The 25,923-nt window shown below is 45.5% G+C and overlaps 1 protein-coding gene across 1 annotated transcript in view; it reads right to left on the bottom strand.

Annotated features, from left to right (window-relative positions):
• TPLATE (ARM repeat superfamily protein) overlaps window positions 1–25,923 on the bottom strand; it is a 65,051-nt gene that overhangs the window by 24,618 nt on the left and 14,510 nt on the right. Inside the window, exon 4 of the mRNA XM_087372984.1 lies at window positions 21,037–21,159. Within this exon, the coding sequence (XP_087229110.1) occupies window positions 21,037–21,159 (123 nt within the window). The remainder of the gene's footprint in view (window positions 1–21,036; window positions 21,160–25,923) is intronic.

The following is a 25,923-nucleotide window of genomic DNA, read 5'->3' as shown; positions in this document are numbered from 1 at the left end:
GGGATACGCCGCTCTTGCCAGGCTGGAGCGACAGTGCTACCACTCCCACTTCCAGGACCCGCGGACCAAGTCTCTCCTTTTTTATTCTTTGGTCCGCCCAGCAGGCATGTATGGTAGCCCTTGGTGGGGAGTCGACCTTTCAAACACAGAGTGGGCTCGAGTTGAGCGCCTGCAGATACTGATGTTTGCTCGGATGATCCGTAGCAAACCATCGGTACCACACCAGATCATTCTAGCAGAGTTCGGCGCCTCACCCCTACAACTTGATGCGGCTTTTCAGGCTATCACCTACCTCCACAGAGTCAGGGATTTTGGCTCCTCCGCTGACGATCGCCTCCGCCTACCTTGGTTAGCCCTATCCTCCTCTATGGCCTTATCCGTTGATGGGGACCAGCGATGCTGGTACAGGCGTCTTTCCAGTTGGTTCACCCGACTGGACCTCGACTTAGACCGGTTGCCTCCTTTTCAGTACAGCCTCGACGCTCCACCATCTCCCCTCTCCCCCACTGACCAGGAGGTCAACCGGCTCATTCGGGCGGATCTGCTCCAGCTCCACACCTGGCGGACATGGTTTCTTCACTCCGAGCTTCCTGTGAAGCTCAACTTCTACCGCCGACACTGCCTCCAGATCTCACAGGAGGGCTTCATCACACCTCCGAGTTACACACAACTTCATCTACCACATGCGCTCCGGATCTCCCTCGGTCAGTTTAGGGTCTCGTCACACCGATTACGGATCGAGAGTGGACGCGCAGAGGGTATCCCACAAGAGGACCGCCTTTGCCTACTTTGCGACTTACAGGAGATCGAGTCGGAGGAGCATTTTGCTTTCAGATGTCCTATCTATTATGCCATTCGAGGCCGATACCACTGCCTCTTCCGCAACGGATTCGGCTCCCTCTCACACATGCTACAATTCCCGGATCAGTGGTGCCTTGCCGCTTTCTTACATGAGATGACCCGCCACCGAGATACTTCTCTCCGAGCACGGTGGCACGAGCAGCACACACAGCGTGAGGATATCCAGCGGCCTATCACTGACTTCTTTCAGCCACAGGATACCTCTTCTCAATCTAGCCGACGACGCGGACGTGAGCGAGAGCCAGAGTCACGACAGTGTCAGCGGACAGATTCACACATCCAGGTCCATGACATCTCGTCTCTACTCTCGGCCCGCCCCACTGGGGTTACCGTTGCCCTCATCCACAGGGCCACCCGCCGCCCCCGACGATCGAGCTCGACTAGGCCGCGTGACGTCAGAGGCCAATCATCTATCGCAGGATTTTTTCCGACTTCCCATTTGATGGCCCCTCTATGATTGGTCTCTGACGATCACCACCTGCACATGTATACTGTATCTCCCTCCTCTGCCCCACTTTTTTGTGCCCCCCCCTTCTTCTTCTTTGTATCATCTGGAGGTAGATACATATATTTTTTTGTATCAGGACTAGACACATAGTCCTTCATAACCTCTTTTTTTGTAGAAACGGTTGGTTGGCCCGTTTTGAGACCACCACCGTTATGCTCATTGTATCAGTTATCTTTAGTCTCATAGACCTTCACGGTCTCCCGAAGACTTTAATAAACTTTCTTTCTTTCTTTCTTTCTCTCTCTCTCTCTATTGAGGTTCGGCCTATCACAACTTTCCTCAGGGGAGACCGCCCGAGACGGGGGATGACTCTGAACATAGCCCAACGGGTTCAAAGATAGAGGAGACCACGCCCCCCCACCACAGCATGACACAGCCCGACAGAAACAGATCCGAGATATTTTCACCACCCACAAACGAGCCATCACAGTATCAGGCTTCAATTTTGGAGTCCAAGCTCTCAGTCTACTTCAATTTGCATTTGATTTTTGCTCAGGCTATTGAGCTCTCTAGATCAGCATAGTACCCAACAAGGGCCCTAGCGCACCCTTTGCTGCAGCTCATTGTGGCTTGTGTAAGTCTTTCCTTTTCGGTGTACTTTGTACTTTGTCTCATAGGCTTGCGAGGCTTCCCATGAACGTTAACACTTTTGATGTGACATGCTATCATATCTACTCTCCCTCCTACTTTCAGCCTTCTCTCTCGCTCTCTCTCTCTTGCAGCAGTAGCAGCAGCGAGATCAAGCCCGGAAGGAGGGGAAGTGGACAGTGGTAGATCGGGGTAAAACAGGGATGCCCTCTCTCACAAGAGACTCTCAGTCTATAACTAAATTTTGGTGTTCACCTTTTGGTGTGTGTTTGTCCCATAGGCCCATGAGGCCTCCCGAGGACGTTAATATATCTTTCTTTCTTTCACCGACTCTCTTCGAGCTCTACATTGATGAGATTACATCTTTCATAGGCCGCCTAGGAGGCAAGGGAGCACCATGGCACTAGAGTCTTCCATACGACTAGCAAAGAGTGGGATCGGTACAACATGATATGCACGCAACACTATATGCTTTGCCAGTCACGGCATTCAGATGGATTGGCTTCCCCTGTTTCAGTATAGCATGGATGCACCGCCCGATTTGATCCCACGGGATGAGATTAACCACATCATACGGTTGGATCTCCTTCAGCTCCACACATCTCGCACTTGGGGGGGAGGGACCAGGAGTTTCCCACCAAGACCCAACTCTACTATGACCATTTTCGGAGAGTATCGGAGGATGGGCTCATCATCAGACCTCAGTATCTCGAGGATAGAGTCTCACACGCGTTGAGGATTGCCATCGGACACATGCGGGTCTCGTCCCATTAACTGAGGATCGAGGTAGGGAGAGCTACAGGCATACCCAGAGAACAGTGGACTTGTAGGTTGTGCACGATGGGGGCGGTCGAGACAAAGGAGCACTTTCTATGTGTCTGCCCAACCTAACTATAAGATCTGAGGGCGCTACCACTGCCTTTTTCAGGAGGGGCACGGCTTTGGCCCACTCTCATGACTTATCCACTTCCAGGACCAGGTCTGTATAGGGCTATACCTAATGGAGATGCGACGACACAGAGGGACACTACTACGACATATCAGAGAGCAACAAGATGGAACCACCGCACCACAAGGTACTGAGGTAGACCGAGTGCAAGGACAGGTCACGGATTTCTATGATTTGACTCAGCTCCGGGACACTGTGGGATAGAGGAGGAGGAGCTAGCCGTCATGAGAGATGTATGGATCGGTGGAGAGAGCCGACACACCACTGCTGGACGAGGGACACAGAGACCGTACACGACGGGACAGTGATAATTTTGAGATGTGAGAGCTAGCACCAAAAATCATGTCAAGCTTCTGCCAAGCTTCTGAAGGAGACTCTAAGTCAGAGATGTGATGAATATAATCATCTCCTAAAGCAAGAGCAATGATACCATATGCTTTCTCCTCTCTAGCGGGATCCCTTGCCGGGAGTGTTGGAGCTGAGGATTCTCCAGCATTGGAGGCTGTAGAAGAAGAAGTTGAAGTCGGTTTGACAAGTCCCTAGAGGTTTTCCCTCATCAATGCAAATTTCACCTTCATCTGCCATGTGTGGAAGCCCTTTCCATTGAACTTATCTATATTCAATATGGTAGCCATGAGAGGGTCTAACCCAGGTATTGGGCAGTGTCTTCTCTCTTACAAGGCTAGAATAACAACTGAAAGGCTTCCAAATATAAGCATTTAATGTAGCAAAGACTAGTGACCAAAATTCAATCAATGATGCTTTTTCTTACATGCTTCATAGAGGTGGCTAAAACGAAAGCTTTCCAATCAAAACCAGGCAAAGCAAAGCTGAAGCCATAGTTGTACTGATGTTATTGAAAACTTCAAAAACTCAGAAATGCTAGAGTAGCATCACTTTCAAAAACTTGTCAAAACTGTCAAAATCAAAAGACTGAACTTGGAGGGCTTGAATCTCACTCTCCAGAGCAAAGAAAAAGGGGGTTTCTGAGGCAAAAGAAAGCTTATATACCACAGAAGGTCCACTGAGGAGAAGGGGCACAAATTCGCATCAGGGCGCCATAGCTTGCCTCTCCATTTTCGACTGGTTTTTCTCTGTTTTCAGCTTGAATATGCAGCCATTGCTGCTCAGATTTCAGCTTTCAGCTTGAATATGCAGCCATTGCTGCTCAGATTTCAGCACAGGATAGCTCAAGGTAAGGAGAAGCTCCCTCTGAAAGGAATTAGAGAAGCATGGAGCAATCTCAGAGAAAACGCAGGAAGAAGAGTCGACGATCTGCGTGAAATGGCGACGAGCAGAGGCGAAGATTCGTCAATTCCTTGCAGCCAAGGGTTCGCCCCTTCGAGGTGTATCTCCAGCAGGAAGGGCATGGAGAATGGCAGAGAAACGGAGGAGAACAAGCTTAAGCAAGTTTTGGGAAGAAGAGGAAGAGATGGTGAAGAAGAAGGTGGAGAAGAAGATGATGATGTGGCAGAAATGGAATCAAGGGGGATCAAATGGCTCTGATACCATGTTGGTAAACTGAAAGGAAAGAGTAGAGTGGACACAAATTCTGAATACTTGCATATAGAATGAAGAAGAGTGAGGTCCTTATGTAGGCACCTCTTCCATGCTCACTGACATCACTAATGACTTCAGAGCTCCACAATCATCTCCTCAATCTGCTTCTAGATTCTCTCAATCATCCTATGTGGCTTACCACCACCTAACTGTGCTTATGGGCACCTAACTGTACCTCTAGCACTCACACATAGAAACCAAGGTGTGTCTGAGGCATACACCTTGAGATATCCCAACAAGTATATCGAACACTTGCCCCTGTTTCTAGGAACTTCCACAATTTTTCTTTGGTCCAAACCGTCTTGCCTTTGTGGGAAGTTACCATTACCCTTGAACTTGGCCACGTATCCTGGCCACATACTTCTGAATATAAGTTCAAAATTTAGGAATATTAGAGTCCTGATCCACTCACTTTGCATCATATGCTTCATTGGAAAATACTTGCCATCAAGCTAGACTGTCCCAATAAGAGAGCCTTAGAATCAGAACAATACTTTTCCAATAATTCACTGGATGACCAACACTTGAGCAGATTATGCTCCATAAGCTGTTCATTCAAAAGAATGCTCTCCTGAAACGAAACTCAAGAAAACAATCCACTTTTCTCCTTGCGTAGATATACAAGGGTTTTAAAAAACTCAGAAAACTTTAGAGACATGAAAGATGTACTTAGCTTAAGATGTTGTTGACATCGTTGCTTGTGATCTTTCCCCGTCTGCTTGAGACCCTCATAAAGGATTCCCCTTTCCTCCACAAAGATGTTATTCCGATCAATCACTTACCATGTCTTGTAAGTGGAAATTACTGTTCTCAGCTTGGATGGCTCCAAATATTTCTCCATCCAAAAGAGAATATATATATATATGATGGATAGAGTCGAAAGTTGTATCACGTCGGCCATAATAATCCATGAAAGGCCCTCAGAATTCTGATATATTCTATAGATTCCTGAGGAAAATGCTTGACCATTGATGACAATAGATATAAAGAATAAACTATCATAGAAAGAACTCATACTTGAGGATATCTAAACTGAAATCTTCAGAAATACAATAACTGGAAACACATAGCTGTGTCATAATGGAATAAAACCATATTTATGACTGTCAACTGAGGTACTGGTTTCCCCTATATAAAAATCTTCCAGCCATGCTGAAGGCATATATATGAATATAAAAAGAAATATATTCTCTGTTAAAATCAATCAGGAAGAAACGCACTTCCCTTTCTCTGCAAATCCTGTTTGTCCTTTATAAAAGACAGCTGTTGATCAAGCCATGTGGGCTTCGTGTTTGCTTCCTGGAGGTACGTGCAGACAGGGGCCATAGCACAAAGAGTTCTTGAAAACCTTGCATGGCCATCGAGAGCTCTCCAAGGCATTCATGAGTCTGTGCCTTGATGATTTTCCAATTCAATTCATTAGGCTGCGATTCGACCTTCTCAAGGACAGTTAAAGCACGAAGCATGTCTCGCTGCTCCATGACCACATGGAGGAAAGCTTCAAGGGCCCTGCAGAAGCTTCTTTCGCCACGGTTCTTGCCAAGGCGTGCTTAAGCTTGAAGATCACCAAGCTAGATTCGTGCTCCCTCATATGGGGGTTGCTTAGTCACATAATTGAAGGAGGTTTGAGAACCGACAGTCAAGACAGAGTGTACCTCAACTTCTTCTCCCCCACTGATCTTCATCAACCGTCAGGATCGTGTCCTAAATCCCTAGGGACTGCAGCTGCTTGTGCTTCCTCTGTGGTAGAAACGACACTATAATTGTTTCTCCACTGTCCATGAGCTTCTTCCCAGGTCAAAATGTCATGAAATGGAATCGGAAGACCACAGAGACACAGTGCTATCTCCAGCCTCCACGAGCTTCTCCCTATATCATGATATCATGAAATTGCTACAGCTTGTCTAAGAAAAATGTGTGTTGTCTGGGCGAATTGAATTGAGCAGGTGAAATCGAGGTGGGCATTCGCCAAAAGAGATGATTTGAATTGATGCTTGCAAAGCTGATATCTTCTATCTCTAGATGATGGATTACTATCAATTCCATTTCACCCCCAAAACATCCACACATTCAGGATTCCTGCTAACTTCCCATTCTTCCAGAAGTCAACTTTCCCAGTTGTCACAACTTGGCTGCTTCTGAAACCAGCCTCAACAACGTAAAGGGTGGTAGGATCCACTAGATTACAGCATATATGGTAAATTGACAAATAATTATGCACCACAGATTAAATCACAAGGGAGCTAGAGTGCTCCTACTCAGATACAAGGACACCAATTGGCCCCAAACGTTGGCGCCCCTTGCGGTATTTATTTAACATTCATTTGAAGCCAAGCGGCTCATTACAAAGGTCTCTGGAAGCGGCACCAAAGGCAAACCAACGCCCGCAACTCCCCGTCCAGCCCACCCTGTAATTCCCTGCTCAACTCCAAATGGTGAAATGGCATCCAATGACTAAACAACCATGTGTCCTCAGCCAACCAAAGCATGCAACAAAGAACCCAAAAGCATCCACTGTCTGTGCCACACCTGCAATTGCACAACCAAGTGCCTAACCAGCCAGACACGGCTGAACAACTGCAAGACAAGCCCTCAGCAGCCAAACTCTGGTTCAATCAATCAACAAAGCACCTCCAACAATCTATAGCCTCTCAGGCCACTGCCCAACAGCATAAATCAACCTTTCTTCGCCAGAAAAGAAACCCAAACACAATAACTAGCCAGCAACCAATCAGGGAATGGCAAAAGCAGGCAAAAAGCAAGCCTTCTTCTACCCAGTATCCACAGAAGATAGGCCACCGGGGCTGGAAAACCATAGATCCTGCAAAGAAAAGCTGATTCTGCTCTGGCACAGCCCCAAAAGCAGCTTAGAAGAGAACACCCACGCCTGGAAAGTTACCAAAATCAGCAGCAACACCCAGAAAGCTTTAGAAATCAGGTCAAAATCTCCTGTAGAGACTCAAAAGCCTGAAAAAGCAAATCGCAATCTTCTACAGCAACCAGGAACAGCCCTAGAGCAGGTCGCAGCCACCTGGCACAGCCCGGAAGACCTGGAGATGAAATCGCAATCTGAAGAAGACACCCTGGCTGAAATCGCAATATGCAACAAGCTCCTGGATCAAGTGCGATTTCCTTTGGCAGGCCCTGGATGCACTGGAACTGGCCCTGGTTGATGGCGATTTTCCTTGGCAGGCTCTAGAAGCTCCTGGCAGAGGACAATTTGGCTCTGGCAGCTCGCAACTGATGATCTGGCTCCTTTTGGAACTGATTTTGGCCTTATGTCCCCAAAAACAGGCGTCTCTCCTCTTTTTGGAGTCCAGTGTTAAAATTAGCAAATTTTTAATTGCACCACTCTTTTGGCCCCCCTGTTGCACACTTTGGCCCTAGGAATTGATGGCCTAGTAACTGGGCGCACATTCACAATTTCCAAGGGCCCACTAGGAAATTTTAATTCCCCAAGTCCCACCCCATGGCCGGACCCTCGCGCCCCAGAGACTCAAGGTAGTCACGCGCAAATTACGGGAGTCGCAAATCAAAAGTCCCATAATTTCATGTTCGATGAACAAAAGAGATAGAGCATAGTCCGCCTTCACAGCCACCCTCAGCCACATTTAAAGCAACTGAACAACACAATCACAAGGTAAAAGACTTTATTCAAAATCCTCGTCTCTACACACCTTTACATTCAGCACATACTCTGGCCACATTTCCTCCAGAAGCCAAACAACCTATGCCCACTCCTCATCACTCACATATATTACTACAATCCAATAATCACCCTGGACCATAGACAACAAAATTTCAAAATTAAATCCTTCAAATGACAGACCACAAATCCCTGGCCCAAACTCCGATGATATGATCATTTCCTTCTTTTACTGCAACAGTAGGTGGCTTTTATGGCCAGGACCCAATGGGCTCAGAAAAGTGTGGGTAGCTTGCAGATGGAGCTATATCCCAGCAACCAGAGCATGGATCCTTGAACTGGGAACTGAGACAACCCCCCACAAAAAACTGACTAATAATGGACCGCACAACCTCAAAAAGAACCCAATGGACTACACAACTCAAGACAAGTGGACTTCTTCCCTCAATAACTCAGAGAGAAATTAGCTTCAAATGCTTCCAACCCACAACCCACATGAAGACTAACTTCATGACTCTTCAAGACATCAACCCACAAGCTAGCCACGGTCAAAAATCTTATTATATCTTCACCAAGATCATCAGCAAGCACTAGAAATGATGCAGCCCATCTTTCACGTGATCATCCAAGCACTGCAGTTTCCCTTCTACTCACACACGACTGCTCATAAGGACTCAAATACCTTCTGTCAGCAAACCACTGCCTTAGAGAATTACTAAAGCTCAATGTAAGAGCAAGACACCATCCGCCTTTCTCTCATGCATTGCAGGCCTCCTCTATCAAAGCATCAAGATTCCTTCTCCACTCTGCAGTCCATAGTCCTATTGCCACAAGCAAGCTTCCCTTGTTCAACAATGAGCACCATACTCACTACAGCCAGCCGCCCTCAAGCTCCTATCAAAATCCTTGAAAGCTGAAGTGAGCAAGCTCTAGCGTCATAGTTCACCATCCTTGGCTTGGTCATGAAAGGAGTCCCTCACGATCAGCTGCAACACTTAGTGGCTACTTCTCTGCAGTCATCCATAAGCCCTTGCAAGCACAAGTCATCACTGTGCACACTTCATAAAATCCTCACTAATCAGCTTCTGTAGTAGCGCAATCAATGGCCGAGTCCACCCACGTTGTTGCCTCGTCCAATGAATGTGTAGCGCCAAGAAACATCTTTCTCTTCAGTCCTCAGGTTAGTCCAACTTTTCCCGTCATTGTCTCACGTGATGATAACTCGTTGTAGCTTCTCCTACTCATGGTGTTTGCACAACCAAACTCCCGTCGTTTGAGATCCTCCCAGTCGCAGTCATCTATCAAGCCGCCTCCTACTATAGAGATCCCACAACTTCTGAGCAACAACCCTTCATTCTAGCAGCCTCCAACAAGAGGCACATGCCTCCATAGTCAAAATGCCCCCCCACCCATGCAGTCGTGATCCCCCCTCCTTCTACAAAGTGCACAAAGCTCACGGATGGTGCCGGCCCCAACTAGCCAAGGAGCTCTGCATACACATAACAAGCCACCTTTCCAGCCAGATAATAGTGACCATAGCCACACTAATCAGCTTCCATGGTCCTCACAGAGCTCTCGTCGTCTATGGTCCTCCAGCACTCCATAATCAAGACCCCCCTCTGGTATAGATCCAACCACTTGGATCTAGAAGCTCCCCTGAGGCAACGGCTCACACTTCCAGCAAAACCCACGACCTCTCTTTCACGACGAGATCTGCTCACAGAGCACCCGCATTGCCATCGTCCTCCAACCTGCAGTCGCAATCCCCTTCTATACAAGAAGCTCCCTGCTCTCTCTCTATTGATCCTTCCAACAAGCTCCAGCCTCCCAGACCCGCTTCCAGCCGTCACCTTCACGTACCTCCAACCCGTCGTCTAGAAGCTCTTCTTCTTCCTCACGTAGCCACATGCATGCATGCCTTTCTTGATGAGTGCCACATCATCCTTAGTTATCCACCTCATGTTTGCCTTTTACCACTCTCCAAGTTTTCCCTCAAAACTTTAACCAAGTCCATTTGTGCCTCACACTTAGAATTTGTGCACACCACAAGCACTTAGTGCCTTGCTCCAAGTGACACACAGGCCTTCCAGTCACCTCCTACTGACACACAGCAGCCACCTCACCGGGTACATTAACACCCTTCTCAAAAAAAACATTTGTGCTACCCATAGTATTAATACTACCTCTCTCTACTTTCTCTCTCCTGCACATTTACATTTTGGTGCTGTCACACTGTAAAAAACCGCACCCACCGCACACTATACAACTCCCTAGTCACTCCAAGCACATCCCATGTACAGCACACCGTATTTACATTTTTCGTCACACAACGTCCTTGTTACAGGTTCTCCCTTGCGTGAAGCCATCTCATTGGCTGTGTAAAACTGAGGCTAGATCACATGAATCCTGAACTCCTACGTCAAGTGCGGAACTATCCTGTGACTCTATGAATTGCTCATGCTCATGAAGATTTTGCCAAGCTCCACCTGATGTGCTCTTCTTGCCCACACCCTTGGTAGACAACTCGTGATCGCCACTCCTTTCTAAGAACCTCATAAATTGCTTCACTTTAAATCGTCACCAGATAGGGGCATAGTCAGCGTATGCTTCTAGGAATCCTTCCAGGCTTCTTGTGCTAGAATCATCACATGCTTGAGAAAGAGGGCAAGCCTTGCTCTGATACTACTATCACGAAACCCTTACCTCGAGCATAACTTTGGACAGAAATAAATCGCCAACATTCATGGAGCACATGAACAATTTCACACAGCACACAGCACTAGGATCCAGAACCAAACGAGCTGGAACCCCACCCTGAAGGTGCTTTATTACTTGAACAGAATAGGAGTACAAAGCTTGCAGCACGAGGCTATCCACCCAAAAACCCACATACTCAAACGGAGTGGGAGACCCACCTTCCCAAACTTGGCAACAGCCACTTGTCACAATTCTAACTACTTTCTAGTTACATGCCAATGACTTAGCAACTTCTAAGGCCACGATCATACAAACACCTCTTGGCCGCTTGCTAGGCTCCATAAAAGCTCGGGGAATAAACCACTCTTGAAAACCTGCAACAATTAATTAAATACACCCAGCCATGGCACCCATGAATCGTTACTTTCGCATGCAATAGAAGGCTCCGTCATACAGACACCTCTTGGCCGTTTGCTAGGCTCCATAAAAGCTGGGGGAATAAACCACTCTTGAAAACCTGCAACAATTAATTAAATACACCTAGCCATGGCACCCATGAATCGTTACTTTCGCATGCAAATGAAAATTTCGAGACTAATCCTAGGATCTTGCATGCAACCCAATACACAAAACAAGTTGTGTGAATGTCAAAGCCTTCAATCTGTCCTACTCTCGTGGACCAAGGTCAACCCTCTTTGACAGTAGTCTAGGACTTTGACCGTCGTCAAGGCTCATCTAGGGGTCGTCTTCGCAGGACCAGTCTTCACAATGACTCGTGCAGCCAAGGCACGACTCACACAAGGGTAGGGAGCTCTCGCTCGACTAGAGACACAATGCTTTCAAGAAAATTCCAAGACCCCCCAATAAAGGGATGGCTATTTGATACACTTGTGAGGCTGACAACTATGTATGTAGTGCCCATCTGGGAGAGTGCCTATCGGCGATCCACTGGCTACAAGTGATTATGGAGTCTAAGATGATTCGGAGTAAGCCCTTGGTCCCTAATCAGATGGTACATGCAGAGTTCACTATTTCACAACTTCATATTGATGCCATCTTATAGATGGTCGCATATGTTTAGTTTGCCATGACACCAGTTTAAATTGATGCCATCTTACAGACGGTGACATATTTTCACATGGTTTGGGCCTTGCCTAGCTGGAGACTAGGTTCGCACTAGAGTCATCCAGACGACTAGCTGAGAGTGGGTCTACCACGGCCTGGTACGCACACATATCCAAATGGCTTGCTAGTCAAGTTATTCAGATGGATCGCCTTCCCTCCTTCCAATAAAGCTTGGATGCCCCGTCCCTTCAAATCTCTCAAGATGAGATCAACTATATCATACATTTTGGATCTACTCCAGCTCTTTACATCACAGACTTGGGGGGGGGGGGGAAACACCATGAGCCTATTCTACCATGACCACTCCTTGAGAGTATCAGTATCTGGAGGACAGACAGATCTCACATGCATTGAGGATTGCCGTCGGACAAATGTCCATATTCTAGTAGATCAGACAGTAGAAGGTGACTATGCCACAAAAGACAGAGATAGATAGAGTACAGCGACATTTCACAAAGTTCTATACATTCAAGTCAGCCCCGAGACATACTGGAGTGGAGGAGGAGATAGCCGACATGAGAGCAGCATGGACCAGTGACCGGGAAGAGACGAAGAAGCGGGGCAGTGGAGCCAGACTACTCATAGGGGACTGTCCCGGCCGAGGTGTCACTCTTGAGACACAAAGATCATTGACACCATGCCCCCCCAGCCACAGTGAGAGATGACTCCATAGACACAAATACGAGACAAGTTCACATCCCAGCGGAGAGCCACCATGGCACCTGGATATGTCTTTCCAGCACTAGCTTTAAGTGCTTGAGTTTTTGAGATTATTAGCATAGCACTTAGCAAGGGCAGCCTTAGTGAGCCCTTTGCCTCGGTGGGTTTGACAAAATATGAAGAGGGGAGAGGAGAAGAGTGGAGATGAGGAGAGAGGGCACAGCTAGAGAGCACACCACAAATGACTAACTGTACACTAGATTTAGTTGAAAAAATAGAATATATACAAACCCTTTTAGGGTTAGGGTTAGGGGATCTAATACTTTCCTTTATAGCACTCTATAAGGTTAGTGCTATGCACATATGATCACGTGATGGTGCTATGCACACATGATCACATGATGTTGAGCGTGAACTCTCAACACCTTCCATCAAGATCAAATGAAGTAGGCCTTCCCTCAAGATGATGATTCTGGGGAATCGAAGAAGGACTGAGTATTACAAATGACTAACTGTACACTAGATTTAGTTGAAAAAATAGAATATATACAAACCCTTTTAGGGTTAGGGTTAGGGGATCTAACCCTTTCCTTTATAGCACTCTATAAGGTTAGTGCTATGCACATATGATCGCGTGATGGTGCTATGCACACATGATCACATGATGTTGAGCGTGAACTCTCAACACCTTCCCTCAAGATCAACATCATGAAGTAGGCCTTCCCTCAAGATGATGATTCTGGGGAATCGAAGAAGGACTGAGCATTACAAATGACTAACTATACACTAGATTTAGTTGAAAAAATAGAATATATACAAACCCTTTTAGGGTTAGGGTTAGGGGATCTAACCCTTTCCTTTATAGCACTCTATAAGGTTAGTGCTATGCACATATGATCACGTGATGGTGCTATGCACACATGATCACATGATGTTGAGCGTGAACTCTCAACACCTTCCCTCAAGATCAACATCATGAAGTAGGCCTTCCCTCAAGATGATGATTCTGGGGAATCGAAGAAGGACTGAGCATTACATTCATCACACCCCTTTAATGGGAATGTCCTTCCTCTGTGTCAAACCAAGAGCTAGTCGGTGTTTCTCGAATAGCTCTTTACCGAGTGGTTTGGTAAAGATGTCTGCAACATTCTCTTTGCTATCACAATGCTGCAGAGTGACGTCACCAAGTAACACTCTTTCTCTGATGAAGTGCTCTCTGACATCAATGTGCTTTGTCCTAGAGTGATATACTGGATTTTTGGCCAATGCTTGAGCCGATTGATTATCACAGTATATTGTTGTTGGATTTGACTCATCAAAGTAATCTGTTTCTAACAATAGTCTTCTGAGCCATATAGCCTCGCATGCACCTGTAGTGAGTGCCCTATATTATGCTTCAGTTAAAGACAAAGAAATAGTTGGCTGTTTGTTTGACAACCATGATATAGCACCTTGACCAAGGAAAAATGCATATCCATGTGTCGATCTCCCGGTCTCATGATCTCTGGCATAGTCACTGTCACAGTATCCATCCAACCGTGGATGACTTCCCCTGTATTCTATCCCAAACTGTCTTGTACCTCTGATGTATCTCAAGACTCTTTTAGCTGCATTCCAGTGAGACTGTTTTGGATTTGCCATAAACTATGCTAGTGAGCTTACTGCATAACAAATATCTGGCCATGTGATTGTCAGATATATAAGAGACCCGATGAGCTGTCTGTAGTATTTGTCATTGACTGTAGGCTTTTCTGAATCTTTAGTAAGTTTCAAACTCTGTTCCATGGGAGTGGCTGCAATCTTGCAATCTGCCATATGAAACTTCTTCATGAGACTGTCAACATACTTGAGCTGACTCATAAATGTGCTATCTGAATCTCTCTAGAACTCAATTCCAAGACAATAGTGCATAAGTCCAAGATCTTTCATGTCGAACTCTGCAGATAAGTCTTGTTTTAGTTTTCCCATGAAGCTATCCTTGCTTCCTGTCACAATCAGATCATCTACGTACAAAAGTGCAATAGTAATGTCTTCCCCTTGAACTTTGTAGTAGAGAGTATGATCTGCATTGGATTTCATGTATCCCAGATCAGCAAAATACTTGTCAATTCTGCTATACTAACTTCTGGATGCTTGTTTTAAGCCGTAGAGACTTTTCTTGAGATGGCAAACCTTTGTCTCCTTTCCTAGTTCAACATAACCTGCAGGTTGTTGCATGTAGACTTCCTCGTCTAGATAACCATTGAGAAATGCATTCTTGACATCGAGCTAATACACATTCCATTTGCTGAGTGTCGCTAGTGATATCAAGAACCGTATGGAATCCATCTTTGCTACTCGAGCATAAGTCTCCAAGTCTTGACCATACCTTTTGCAACTAATCTGGCTTTGTATCTCTAAATACTGCCATCTGGATTGTACTTCACATTGTATATCCTTCTTTCCTGGTGGAAGGTCGCATAATTTCCAAGTATTATTCTTATACAAAGCTTTCATTTCTTCATTCATAGCAGTATATCCTTCTTTCCTGGTGGAAGGTCGCATAATTTCCAAGTATATCCTTCTTTCCTGGTGGAAGGTCGCATAATTTCCAAGTATTATTCTTATACAAAGCTTCCATTTCTTCATTCATAGCAGTTTGTCATTCTGGCTTGTCTACGGCGTCTTCGAAGTACACTGGTTCTTCTGTAGCCATGATGGTAGTCATAAGAGCATAGTTAGTGGTTTCCACCTGAATTGCTTTGCCTTTCTGAGCATATGTCAATCTGGCTGGAGGTCTGCTTTCCCTAGTAGACCGTCTGAGCCGCTGTGGCTCTGCTTGGGGTGTTGCTGGCAATTCTTGCTCTTCTTCATCAACCTGTTCTATAGATGACTGTGAAGTCGATGCTTCTATCTCTTGTGTAGGTGAGGTTTTCCATTCTGATTCCTCATCAAAGATTACATCTCTGGAGATAATGACTTTGCGATTGATGGGATCATACAATTTGTATGCTTTGCTTTCTTCACTGTAGCCAACCATGATGCATTTGCGTGACTTCGCATCCAATTTCCTGCTATGATCATCATGTATATGGGCATATGCTATGCAACCAAATATGTGGAGATGCCCAATGCGTGGCTTGTGTCCAGTGAATGCTTCATGAGGAGTCATACCTTGTATCAGTTCGGTAGGAAGCCAATTAAGCAAGTAGTTTGCTGTCGCTATTGCTTCTGCCCAATACTGATTCGAAAGATGCTTTTCACTAAGCATTGCTCTAGCACTGTCTGCTAAAGTCCCATTCTTCCTTTCAGCTATTGCATTCTGCTGAGGAGTATCTGCACATGTAAATTGTCTTCGTATGCCGTGATTTTTGCAAAAGTTCATGAATGCTGAAAACATGTATTCACCTCCTCTGTCTGATCTCATGACCTTGATCTTTCTGCCTGTTTGATTTTCTACCATGGCTTTGAATTCTTGAAATCTAAAAAACACTTCAGATTTCTCTTTCAGAAAGTAGACCCAACAATATCTACTGTAGTCGTCGATGAAGGTCAAGTAGTAAAGTGAACCATTGATGCTGCGGGTCTGGGCATAACCCCATACATCTGTATGAATCAAATCAAGAATACCTCGTGCACGAGAGGTACTTCTGACAAAGTTGGTTCGCTTTTGTTTGCCGAAGCAGCATGCTTCACAAACTTTTCCAAGAAACTGTAGCTTCGGAATCCCAATTGCCATATTCTGATTCCTGAGATCTAACCAGTACTTGAAGTTAACATGACCATATCTATTGTGCCATTTTGCAGATAGTGGCATTTGTTGCATTTGAGCTGACATGGCATGCTTATCTGGTACTGTAGCTAGCATTTTGCATAAGCGTCCTTCCTTGACACCTTTTGCTACTAGCTGACATCTTTTAGATTTGTCTCTGATAGTGCATTCATCACCGTCGAAGATGACTTTGTAATTGTGTTCTGTCATTTGACCTACTAACAAAAGGTTCTTGCTGAGCTTCGGAACATAGAGCACATCTTTGACTAATCCTTTTGTACCAGTGAAATTGTTCAGGATTACACCTGTCCCTTGAACTGGATTCGGTGTATTATCTGCTCTGTAGATGACATTTTTCTGTCCTTCCAATGGTTTCATCTCTATGAACCATTCCTGATGATTTGTCATATGGGATGATGCACCGCTGTCGATGTACCAAGGATCCTGTTCCACTTGGTCGACTTGATAGCTGAAATCCTCTTTAGGATTGAAATCAGTGTCTAGGTGCATTGTATCAGTCTGATGCAATTCCTCGCTTGCAAGAAACATTTCCATGTTCATTTGCAAAATGACTTTGACTAGAATGTCCACCACAATGATTTCCTCTTCCTCGGGAATTCCCTCGATTACTGCTGGATTGACCGCCTTGGTCGTACTTCTTCTTGCGACAATCTCTTTTATAGTGTTTAAACTTGTGACAGTAGTTGCACTGAATGTTTGACACATTGGTGGATGCATTCCCTCGTCCTTGGAATCTTCCTCGATTGGAATGATTTCCTCTATGCTGATTTTGATGTTGCTGAGGATGATGCTGATGCTGATGCTGATGCTGATTCTGACTTTGATTTTGTTGATGATGATCACTTTTCTGATATAATCTACCTCTGTTTCTGCCTTTGCCTCTGCTTCTGTCTGAAGCTGTGAATGCCTGATCATTAGAATGACCTTTACGTGCTTGAATTGCCTGAGTCCTGAGTTCTTCACCAAGTAGAACTGACTGAAGTTCTTCCAGTGTTGGAATTTGCCGTTGGATGGCAATACTCTGGACTAGATTCTCGTATCCCTCTCCTAGTCCATTCAGAATGACTTGAACCATTTCTGCGAGGTTCATAGTCTCTCCTGCTGCTGCAAGTTTATTGTTGTAGCCTTTTATGCGGAGTACATAAGCATGACCGGTTTCACTGCTGTTTCGGAAACTCAGGTTGATCTGGTTTCTCAGGGTGAGAATCCTGGATGTGTTCTTGGACTCGTAGAGAGCGGCGAGCATATCCCATGCTTCTTTTGATGTCTTGACTGTGTTGAGTTGTCCTAGCATGACATCTTGCACATTCTGCTTGATCAGGTGATAGGCATACTTGTCTTTCTTATCCCATTCTGCTTGAGCTCAGGCAATGGCAGGATCTGCTACTGATGCGGAAACTGTTTGTGTAGATGTAGATCCCCATGTAGATTCCGTTGCTAGTGCTGTGACAACAAATGAAGTAGAGCTACTGGTGGCTGGGTCGGCCAATGGTCTAGGTGCAGACCCATCGACATACTCCCATTTGTCCTGAAGCACAAGAATGGTCTCCATTCGGTATTTCCATGTACCGAAATTGGAGTTGTCTAACTTAGCAGATGCCTCCAAATTGAGGTTGCTAGTCGACATGGTGCAAGAAATGTACTCAAAAAGTGTCCTGAAAATCTCTGTATGAATCAACTGCAAATACACTGAATATGCCAAGTGAAATCTATGAACCGTCGGTGAAGATAGAACTGCAGTATATAAAATCTGATCTGTATTACAAGGCTTGTGGCAATGATGCCGGGAATAGCCAAGAGGCTTTACAAGGCTGAAAATGATGTGCACGATGCCGTGAGATAGCCAAACAGGCTTTACAATGGTGGCATGTGTGTGTGTGAAATCAAGTGCTATCTGCCCACTAAATCAATCTGCAATGCCTCTGAACTCTGAAGTCTGCTCACTGAACTAATGAATGTAAGGTTTCAGGTAATGTAATGATGTGAAACCGTATGTGAGCGTATGGACTGACTCCGAGTAGGAACTAGTCGGGAATTTCAAGCATGGCTTAGATTGGCAACTTGGGGAAATTCAAAGCGTCCCCTCTATGGCGATCTAGTCTACTCTGATCTACTCTATGGCGATCTACTCTACTCTATGGCGATCAAGTGCTATCTGCCCACTGAATCTATCTGCAATGCCTCTGAACTCTGAAGTCTGCTCATTGAACTGATGAATGTAAGGTTTCAGGTAATGTAATGATGTGAAACCATATGTGAGCGTATGAACTGACTCCCAGTAGGAACTAGTCCGGAATTTCGGGCATGGCTTAGATTGGCAACTTGGGAAAATTCAAAGCGTCCCCTTTATGGCGATCTAGTCTACTCTGATCTACATCTAAACCAATAGTCGATCAATGAAAGAATAGCAAATAATTCCTTTTCTTTTGTTCTTTTTAAGTGCTGGGTTAGATGCGTCGATGTAGAGGCAAATGTGCGTGAAGGAAGTGGTTTTGTCGGCGAGGCTAATGTGAGTGTAACTTGCACCGAAATGTGCACGTGATGTGACGAGCGCGTAGAGCACGAAAAAACGAGCGACTTTCCTTTTTGGAGCGCCCTCAAATTCTTCCTAGATCAAGAGATATGACTTGATCTAGGTGGAGGGGCAAAAGGAGTGCAAATGGTGCTCAATGGTGATGTGTCACTGTGAGTCACATGCAGTGATGATGTGGCACTGTGCTTAGCAAGAGGTGTGCCAGTGAAGCTCTGTGCTGAGGTGGCAACTGTGTGCACATGCAGTGTGTGCACAGTGTGCTTGACAAGGGATTGTGCCTGCAGAGGTCAGTGCTGAGGTGGCACTGCTGATGTGGCACTGATGACGTGCCTGATGACGTGGCAGAGGTGACGTGGTAGTCAGTAATGACGTGGCCTGATGACGTGTCAGCTGACGTTGCAGCTGAGGTGGCACTGATGACGTGGCAGCTTCAGAGATAAGGTTGCCACGTGGCATGCACTGGAGACTGCTGAGGTGGCAAGAGGATAGCTTGTGACACGTGGCAGATGGATAAGGTGACGTGGCAAGTGGATAAGTGCCACGTGGCTGATTTTTGACCACCTTTTCTTGAGTAACCCAGCCTTGGGTTAACTTGACTAGGGGTTCACGCAGTTACCTGACCAGCATTAGGGGACCCAACCTTATGTGGGTAACTGGACACGTGTCAATCTCCTAAGGTAAGTGAACCTTGGAGATTTCTGTGAGAGTGCATGGAGGCGACGGACGTGAAGGAGATGGCGCTGGGATCGTTTGAAGCTTGATAGAGAGAGTTTTGCAGAGTCAACCTGGGGCTAGGCGAGAGGATATGTCGCTGGAGATCGTTGCGCGAGCTGTCGTTGGCGGTGGCTGAGTCGCGGATGGGAGTTTCGCGTCTCCTTCAGCAACTCGTACTGCAGAGGTGTTTCAGAAGTTGAGTTGTGCCTTCTTCGCGAATCACGTCGTTAGGCCTTCACCGTCTTGCGCAGTACTGCGATGGAGAGGCTTGAAGCAGCGTCTCGGCTGGCTTGGAGCGACGTCTCGGCTGGTTGATGAAGGACACTGGTGTCCCGTGCTGGCGCCACATGGGCAGCATACACAGCAAAACAACAAAGCATGGGGCTGCCACATGGACAGCACATCGGTTGCCATGTGGGCAGCAGGTCCAAGGACATACCTGGCAATCTAGAGCTCCGTGGAGGCCCACATGAATGCATGGCAGTATGGCTCATGTGGGAGTAGATCTGCACAGATCTAGGAGGCTGGAGCAGTGTAATGACATCAGCAACAGTACGGAGGTCTTCAGCAGCATTATGGATGAACACAGCAGGTTGTACAGAGATGTTGGAGAGGACCTAGAGGCTGGAACCTGGATTGACAGGAGGTGAAACGGTAGGGCTGAATGGGCGCCTAGTTTGCCCTAGAACAGGTCAGGGTAGGACTGTAGAAGTCTGGGCCAGTGGCAGCCTGCCACGTTGTCAAACACGGCCTGCAAAGGCCTCAAAGAGAGAGCCCGGGGACCCGGGGGTCAGCTGGGGCAGACTGTTTGGGTCGGCCAATTGCCCCCTACCAGGTCAGTTGATTTAGGGGCTTCCAGCACCTATAAAAGGGGCCCCTTGGGGCCTCATTCTAAGTCCACCAGAGCAGCATTTCAGGCAGCAGATTGCAGCAGCAGAGCAGCACATCTGGGCCACCATCCAGGGGATCCCGTGGAGACTGAAGAGCTGCATACAAAGCTCAGGAAGGGGCTGCACCCTTGGCTGTCTTCCAGGGCAGCAAGGAGCAGGGATCAGGCATGGAGACTAAAGTCTACAGATGCTGGGCAAGGAGCACGTGGGCTCAAGGATCTAGAAGTGCCACAGAGGTAGTGGGGTAAAGATAAAGGACCACAATTTGGTGGGTATCTGGACTTCTTTTGTATTGTGTGCTATCAGACGGAAATATATTTTTGTTGGTTCTATATCTCTTGTGGAGCTCTCTCTCTCTCTCTCTCTCTCTCTCTCTCTCTCATATCTCCTTACGTGTATGCATCGACTCACATGTATGCACTATAGTTGGACCCACGCATAGGATATGTTCGAGAACTATTGAACATATCTAAAACTTGTAAATCTTATTGTAGAAAGAAATCCAACAGAAGCTTGAGCATAGAATAAAGTACTTGAGATTGAAGACGTTGTAGGTTTCGCACTACTTGAGGAGACCCATCCATAAATTGCAAAGCACCAATCAATCCTATGCGCACATCAACTCGATTGAGCTCTTGCTCGGTCATATTTAACACCTGCACGCATAACATCAATCAATGCCTTATGCAAGTGATAAAAAGAATCTAATAGTCAACTTCAAATTGCGAGATACATCCTTTTAGGCCCAAGCACTTTCTACAAGAATTGAAAATTTTGAAGGACGAAAATCTTCAATCATAACTATTGTTTCTTTTAAAGCATTTGTTAGGCCCTCCATCCACTATAAATTTACTTTTTAACCCTCTTCAACCCACAAAAGATAAACACTTTCCTGAATCAACTACACCAAAATCTCAATGAGAGTCTCTATGCTTTTTAAAGATCGCCATTTATACAAAAGCCACAAGTGAGCCCTCAAAGCTTGGCCACTTGACCTTGCGTCCTCTCCCAATTGAGAACATTCTTTAAGAATTCCCAGGTAGAAACAAAGGCCATGCTCACACCACAAGACTAAATCTTTCCCAAAGACCGAGAGCTTGAACACATCTACAAGAATGCTCACAAGCTTGCAGACTTTAATAAACTCTCTCTCTCTCTTGTTTGTGAACATTTCTTAGTCAATATTTGCTTCAGTGTTTGTGCATGTGTGCACAATGATACTTCTCATAAATTTAAGCTATGGTTAAGGTTGAGTTAAATTCAACTCTATCTTTAAAATTTGCCCAATGGCTCCCTTATCGTTACATCTAATTAATCAATCCTTGGAAGTCAGAGTTCTAAGACTTCTAAGACTTGTAAGAAATCAATGCCATCATGAAACATGTTTTACAGCCCAAGAGCCACCTGTAGGGCTGCCTATAAGGCCACTGTGGGGCCTATTTTTTAGGGGGCACTTCCCTCTCTCCCGTTCTCTTTTTGAACATTGGCTGCCCATTTTGTGCCTTTGTAGATTTAGCATCGGTTCTTGAGCCTCCATCTTGTGCAAGTTTGTGAATATTCATGTATTTGTGCTTGAGCTTTTGGTCTTTGAGAAAGACTTCAGCATGACCTCTGTTCATATTTGGGGATTTCTAAAAGAACTTGCACATTGGACACTTAAATTGGCTCTATAGATTTGGTCTTGAGGCTTGAGCCTCCACCTTGCGGAAGACCGATGGGTCTATGCAACTGGGAAACCAGATACAAACACGCTGAAAGGGTGGACCTACTAAACGATCATCAACACCCATGCTACATGCACACACACACACACACACACAAGTAAATCTACATAGATACTGCCCAAAACAAGTTGAATTTAGAAGCTAAACCACAAGTTCAAACCAGTGACCATGCTCTTCTTCTACTCTTCTTGTGCACTCTTGAGACAAGAGATGTGAAGAACCATATGCTCCAATTGAGCGGCACATGACTTGCTCCTTGTCTTCTACTCCCTTGCACTAGATGAGTTAATTTCTTGAGATGATATGTGGAGAGCAAAGTGCAACTCTACCTTAGGCCTAGCATGAGACGTCCAAACCGTGAAGTAAATACTCGTGTCCTTAGCTGAGCACCTTTGTGAAGGTATCAAAGCATCTCCTTTACAGGATAGTAAAGGAGATTAATGTCTTTGGGGATAATCTTTTCTCAAACAAAGTGATACTCGACCTCTGTGCTTTATTAGAGCATGGAACACTGGGTTCTTCGTAATAGCTATACAACTCCGGCTGTTGCAATATAGGATGGTTGAGTCATCCTGTCCAAAGACCCAAATCATCCAAGATCCATCTGAGCTATACTGCTTTAGATGCCGCATTGCAAAATGCACAGACTCCACCAAAGACAGCGCAACCATGGTCGTTTCTTCCTGAACCAAGTAGGGTAGGTTCCTGCCAATAGAAAGCAAAAACCAGAGGTCAATCTTTGGCTGTTTCGATCTCCTACTCAATTTGAATACAAAATCCCTTTAGAGTGTTCCCTCTGCAAAATGCACAGACTCCACCAAAGACAGCGCAACCATGGTCGTTTCTTCCTGAACCAAGTAGGGCAAGTTCCTGCCGATAGAAAACAAAAACCAGAGGTCAATCTTTGGCTGTTTTGATCTCCTACTCAATTTGAATACAAAATCCCTTTAGAGTGTCCCCTGAGCTATGTTTGATGCCATAGTTTTGAGTACCCTAGATGTACTTAAGAACATGTATGGCAGCCAACCTACTAGTCCACCCTCGGTTCCATGGAAAATTGGCTCAGCAATCCAGTTGCACATCTAATGCCTAGACTAGATAGACAAAGCTGCCTATCAATGTCATGTATTCGATCATGTATTAGATAGACAGCTGCCTGTCACCATCATGTCAATTACTAAAGATGAGTCCTCTTGGATGACTTGGCATTTACCTCCATTGAAGGTGATGTTGTCTGCAATTCTCCATCCTATAAGCCTTCAGAATCTCTGTAGAGTACTTCTTGTTAGAAATATGGTGTGTGTGTGTGTGTGTGTGGCCCTTTCACTGAAACAGAATTGACCACTGTTGTCCGATCATGTGGTAAATGGAAATCTCCGGGATGGGATGGCCTAACAGTTGGAATTTTTTCTTGCATACTGGGATCTTCTCAAGCCCATTTTGCTACGTATGATCAACCATGCCTGGGAACAGCAACATATGCCAGTTTCTTCGAAAAAAGGGCTAGTAAAGCTTCTTCCCAAAAAGCAGATTTGTGAATCATTGGCTGATTGGAGACCCATTACTCTTATGCCTGTCATTTATAAAATCATCACCAAGATGGTGGTTGATCGTATTAAAGGATACTTGCATGATGGTTTACATCCTGCACAATATGGCTTTGTTCCTCGCAGGCATATCACTGATAATATCGCAAACGCTTATGTTAGAATTGTGTATGCCAAATACACAGAGCAGGATATTCTTTTACTGCAAGTTGATATTGCCAAGGCTTTTGATACTATTCAATGGGACTTCATCTCTCAGACAATGCATGCTTTGGGATTTGGACAGAAATTGCAGCATATCATATACTGGCTTTATAGTGACAATCAAGCTACTTGCATTCTTTTTGGGGATATCTCTAAAGCATGGACTCTTGCTCAGTGCATCAAGCTCAGTGCGTCAAGGTTGTCCACTTAGTGCGCTCCTGTATGCTATAGCCACGCACCCCATGCTTTAGTATATGGATCATCTCGTAGCTACGGATAAGCTACATGGTTTGGAAATTCATGACAGTAAACCATTGCTTGCTCAAGCTTATGCAGATGATTCTTTTTCCACTCCCCGCAATACAGAGCAGGATCTTTCTGAGCTGATGCAAGCTCTTTCTTTATATGGTTTAGCTGCTGGGCTTCATCTAAATTTTCAGAAATCAAAATTGTTGCCTTTGCATTCCAAGGAATGGCACTCTCTTTTATGGCCTGGAGAAATCATCCCACCAACTCAATTGGTTCGTCATCTTGGCTATCCTTTGAGTTGGACACTTTCTCCTTGTCAACAATCTAATTGGATTCTCGCAGCTCTCAAGAAAAAGCTAGAGTACTAGAAATTGGCAACTTGGCCTCTACATGTTCGTCTTCGAATTGTGCAATCTATTCTGATGGCGTATATTCAATACTTGCCTCTTATTATGTTCAGCAAGGCTGATCTTGCCTCTTTTATGTCTGAGGTGCTGGAAATCTTCTGGTGTTCTCGCCATGGCAAAAAAAGCCTACGTTTGCTTCTGGTAAAACAGCTTTGCTCTACAAAGATGCATGGAGGTCTTAATATTCTTAATATCCATCTGCACATTCTTGCTCATAAGGGAAAACTCATGCTGCAGTTTTTGCAAGGTTCTCAACCATGGGCTGCCATGATTCGTCATTTACTCTTATATGTTGAATCTCCAGCTTTTGGTCATTGGCAGCTTTCCTAATGGGAGTTTCTTTTTGGTTCTGTGACAGGCAAAATCCCCGGCCGTCCTTTGGTTTCCCATTTGTTGATGGATTGAAAACATATCCTTTCTCACTTGGATTTGCATGGCAATGATTCCTTGCAGGGCAACTCTTTCAGAGCTGAAAGTATACATTGGTCTAGAGTGTTCACCCTTCCTTTGGCTTTGCAAGAGCCTCGACGTTCGTATTTTCTGAGTCTCAAGGGGATTCCTTTGGTTCAGGATGTTGTTGATGATGCTGGAATTCCCCTTACTCTTCCTTTGGCTTTGGCCACTGCCAAACTTGGCCTTGGAATGCATTATCATCCACATTGGCATAAGATTACTTTGATGCTCCAACCTTTTCAGGCTGTTCCTCCATTGCATCTACAGGATCGTCTTCAATACTAGACACTTTCTTATGTGGGCTTGTCATACTGTCCTCTACAGTTTGCACATATTACTTTCTCTTCTCTTTATAAAGTTGTCACATGCACCCCTGCACTTGGGTGCAAGGTGACACACTGGCTACATCGACAAGTGCATTATAGTTCCCAGATAGGAGACTTTGTCGTATGCTGTGACCCCTTGTCCAAGGACAGTCAGGCACAAGCTACGTAGGTCAGTCTCTCAGCCTTAGGTCAAGTCAGTAAGTCAGTTCTTGTTCACTAGTACCCACTGGAGAACAGTAGGTTAAGTGTTTCCATCTTATAGTTTAGGTCTTAGCCTAGGTTAGGAGTCCCTTTAGGGTCCCCAAAGACTGGACAGGTAAGCAGGGAAGGCAGCCTGCAAAAGCTGCCCAAAAACTCCCCTGGCAAATTAGCCAGGGAGGGCTTTTTATAGGCTGGTTGTAGGCCAACCAGTCTGTAAAACAGACCGACTCAGTCGGCTGTTTACAGACTGGGTTGGCTCAGTCCAGCCCTATAAAAGGGCCCCTTGGCTGCCCTCTTTTCTCATTCAGT

The sequence above is a fragment of the Dipteris shenzhenensis genome, chromosome 3 (genome assembly GCF_047967505.1).
Source record: "Dipteris shenzhenensis isolate YYH24624 ecotype China chromosome 3, Dip_SZ_1.0, whole genome shotgun sequence".
Lineage (NCBI taxonomy): Eukaryota > Viridiplantae > Streptophyta > Polypodiopsida > Gleicheniales > Dipteridaceae > Dipteris > Dipteris shenzhenensis.
The sequence above is the reverse complement of the archived record's forward strand: the minus strand, read 5'-3'. Positions and strand labels throughout refer to the sequence as shown.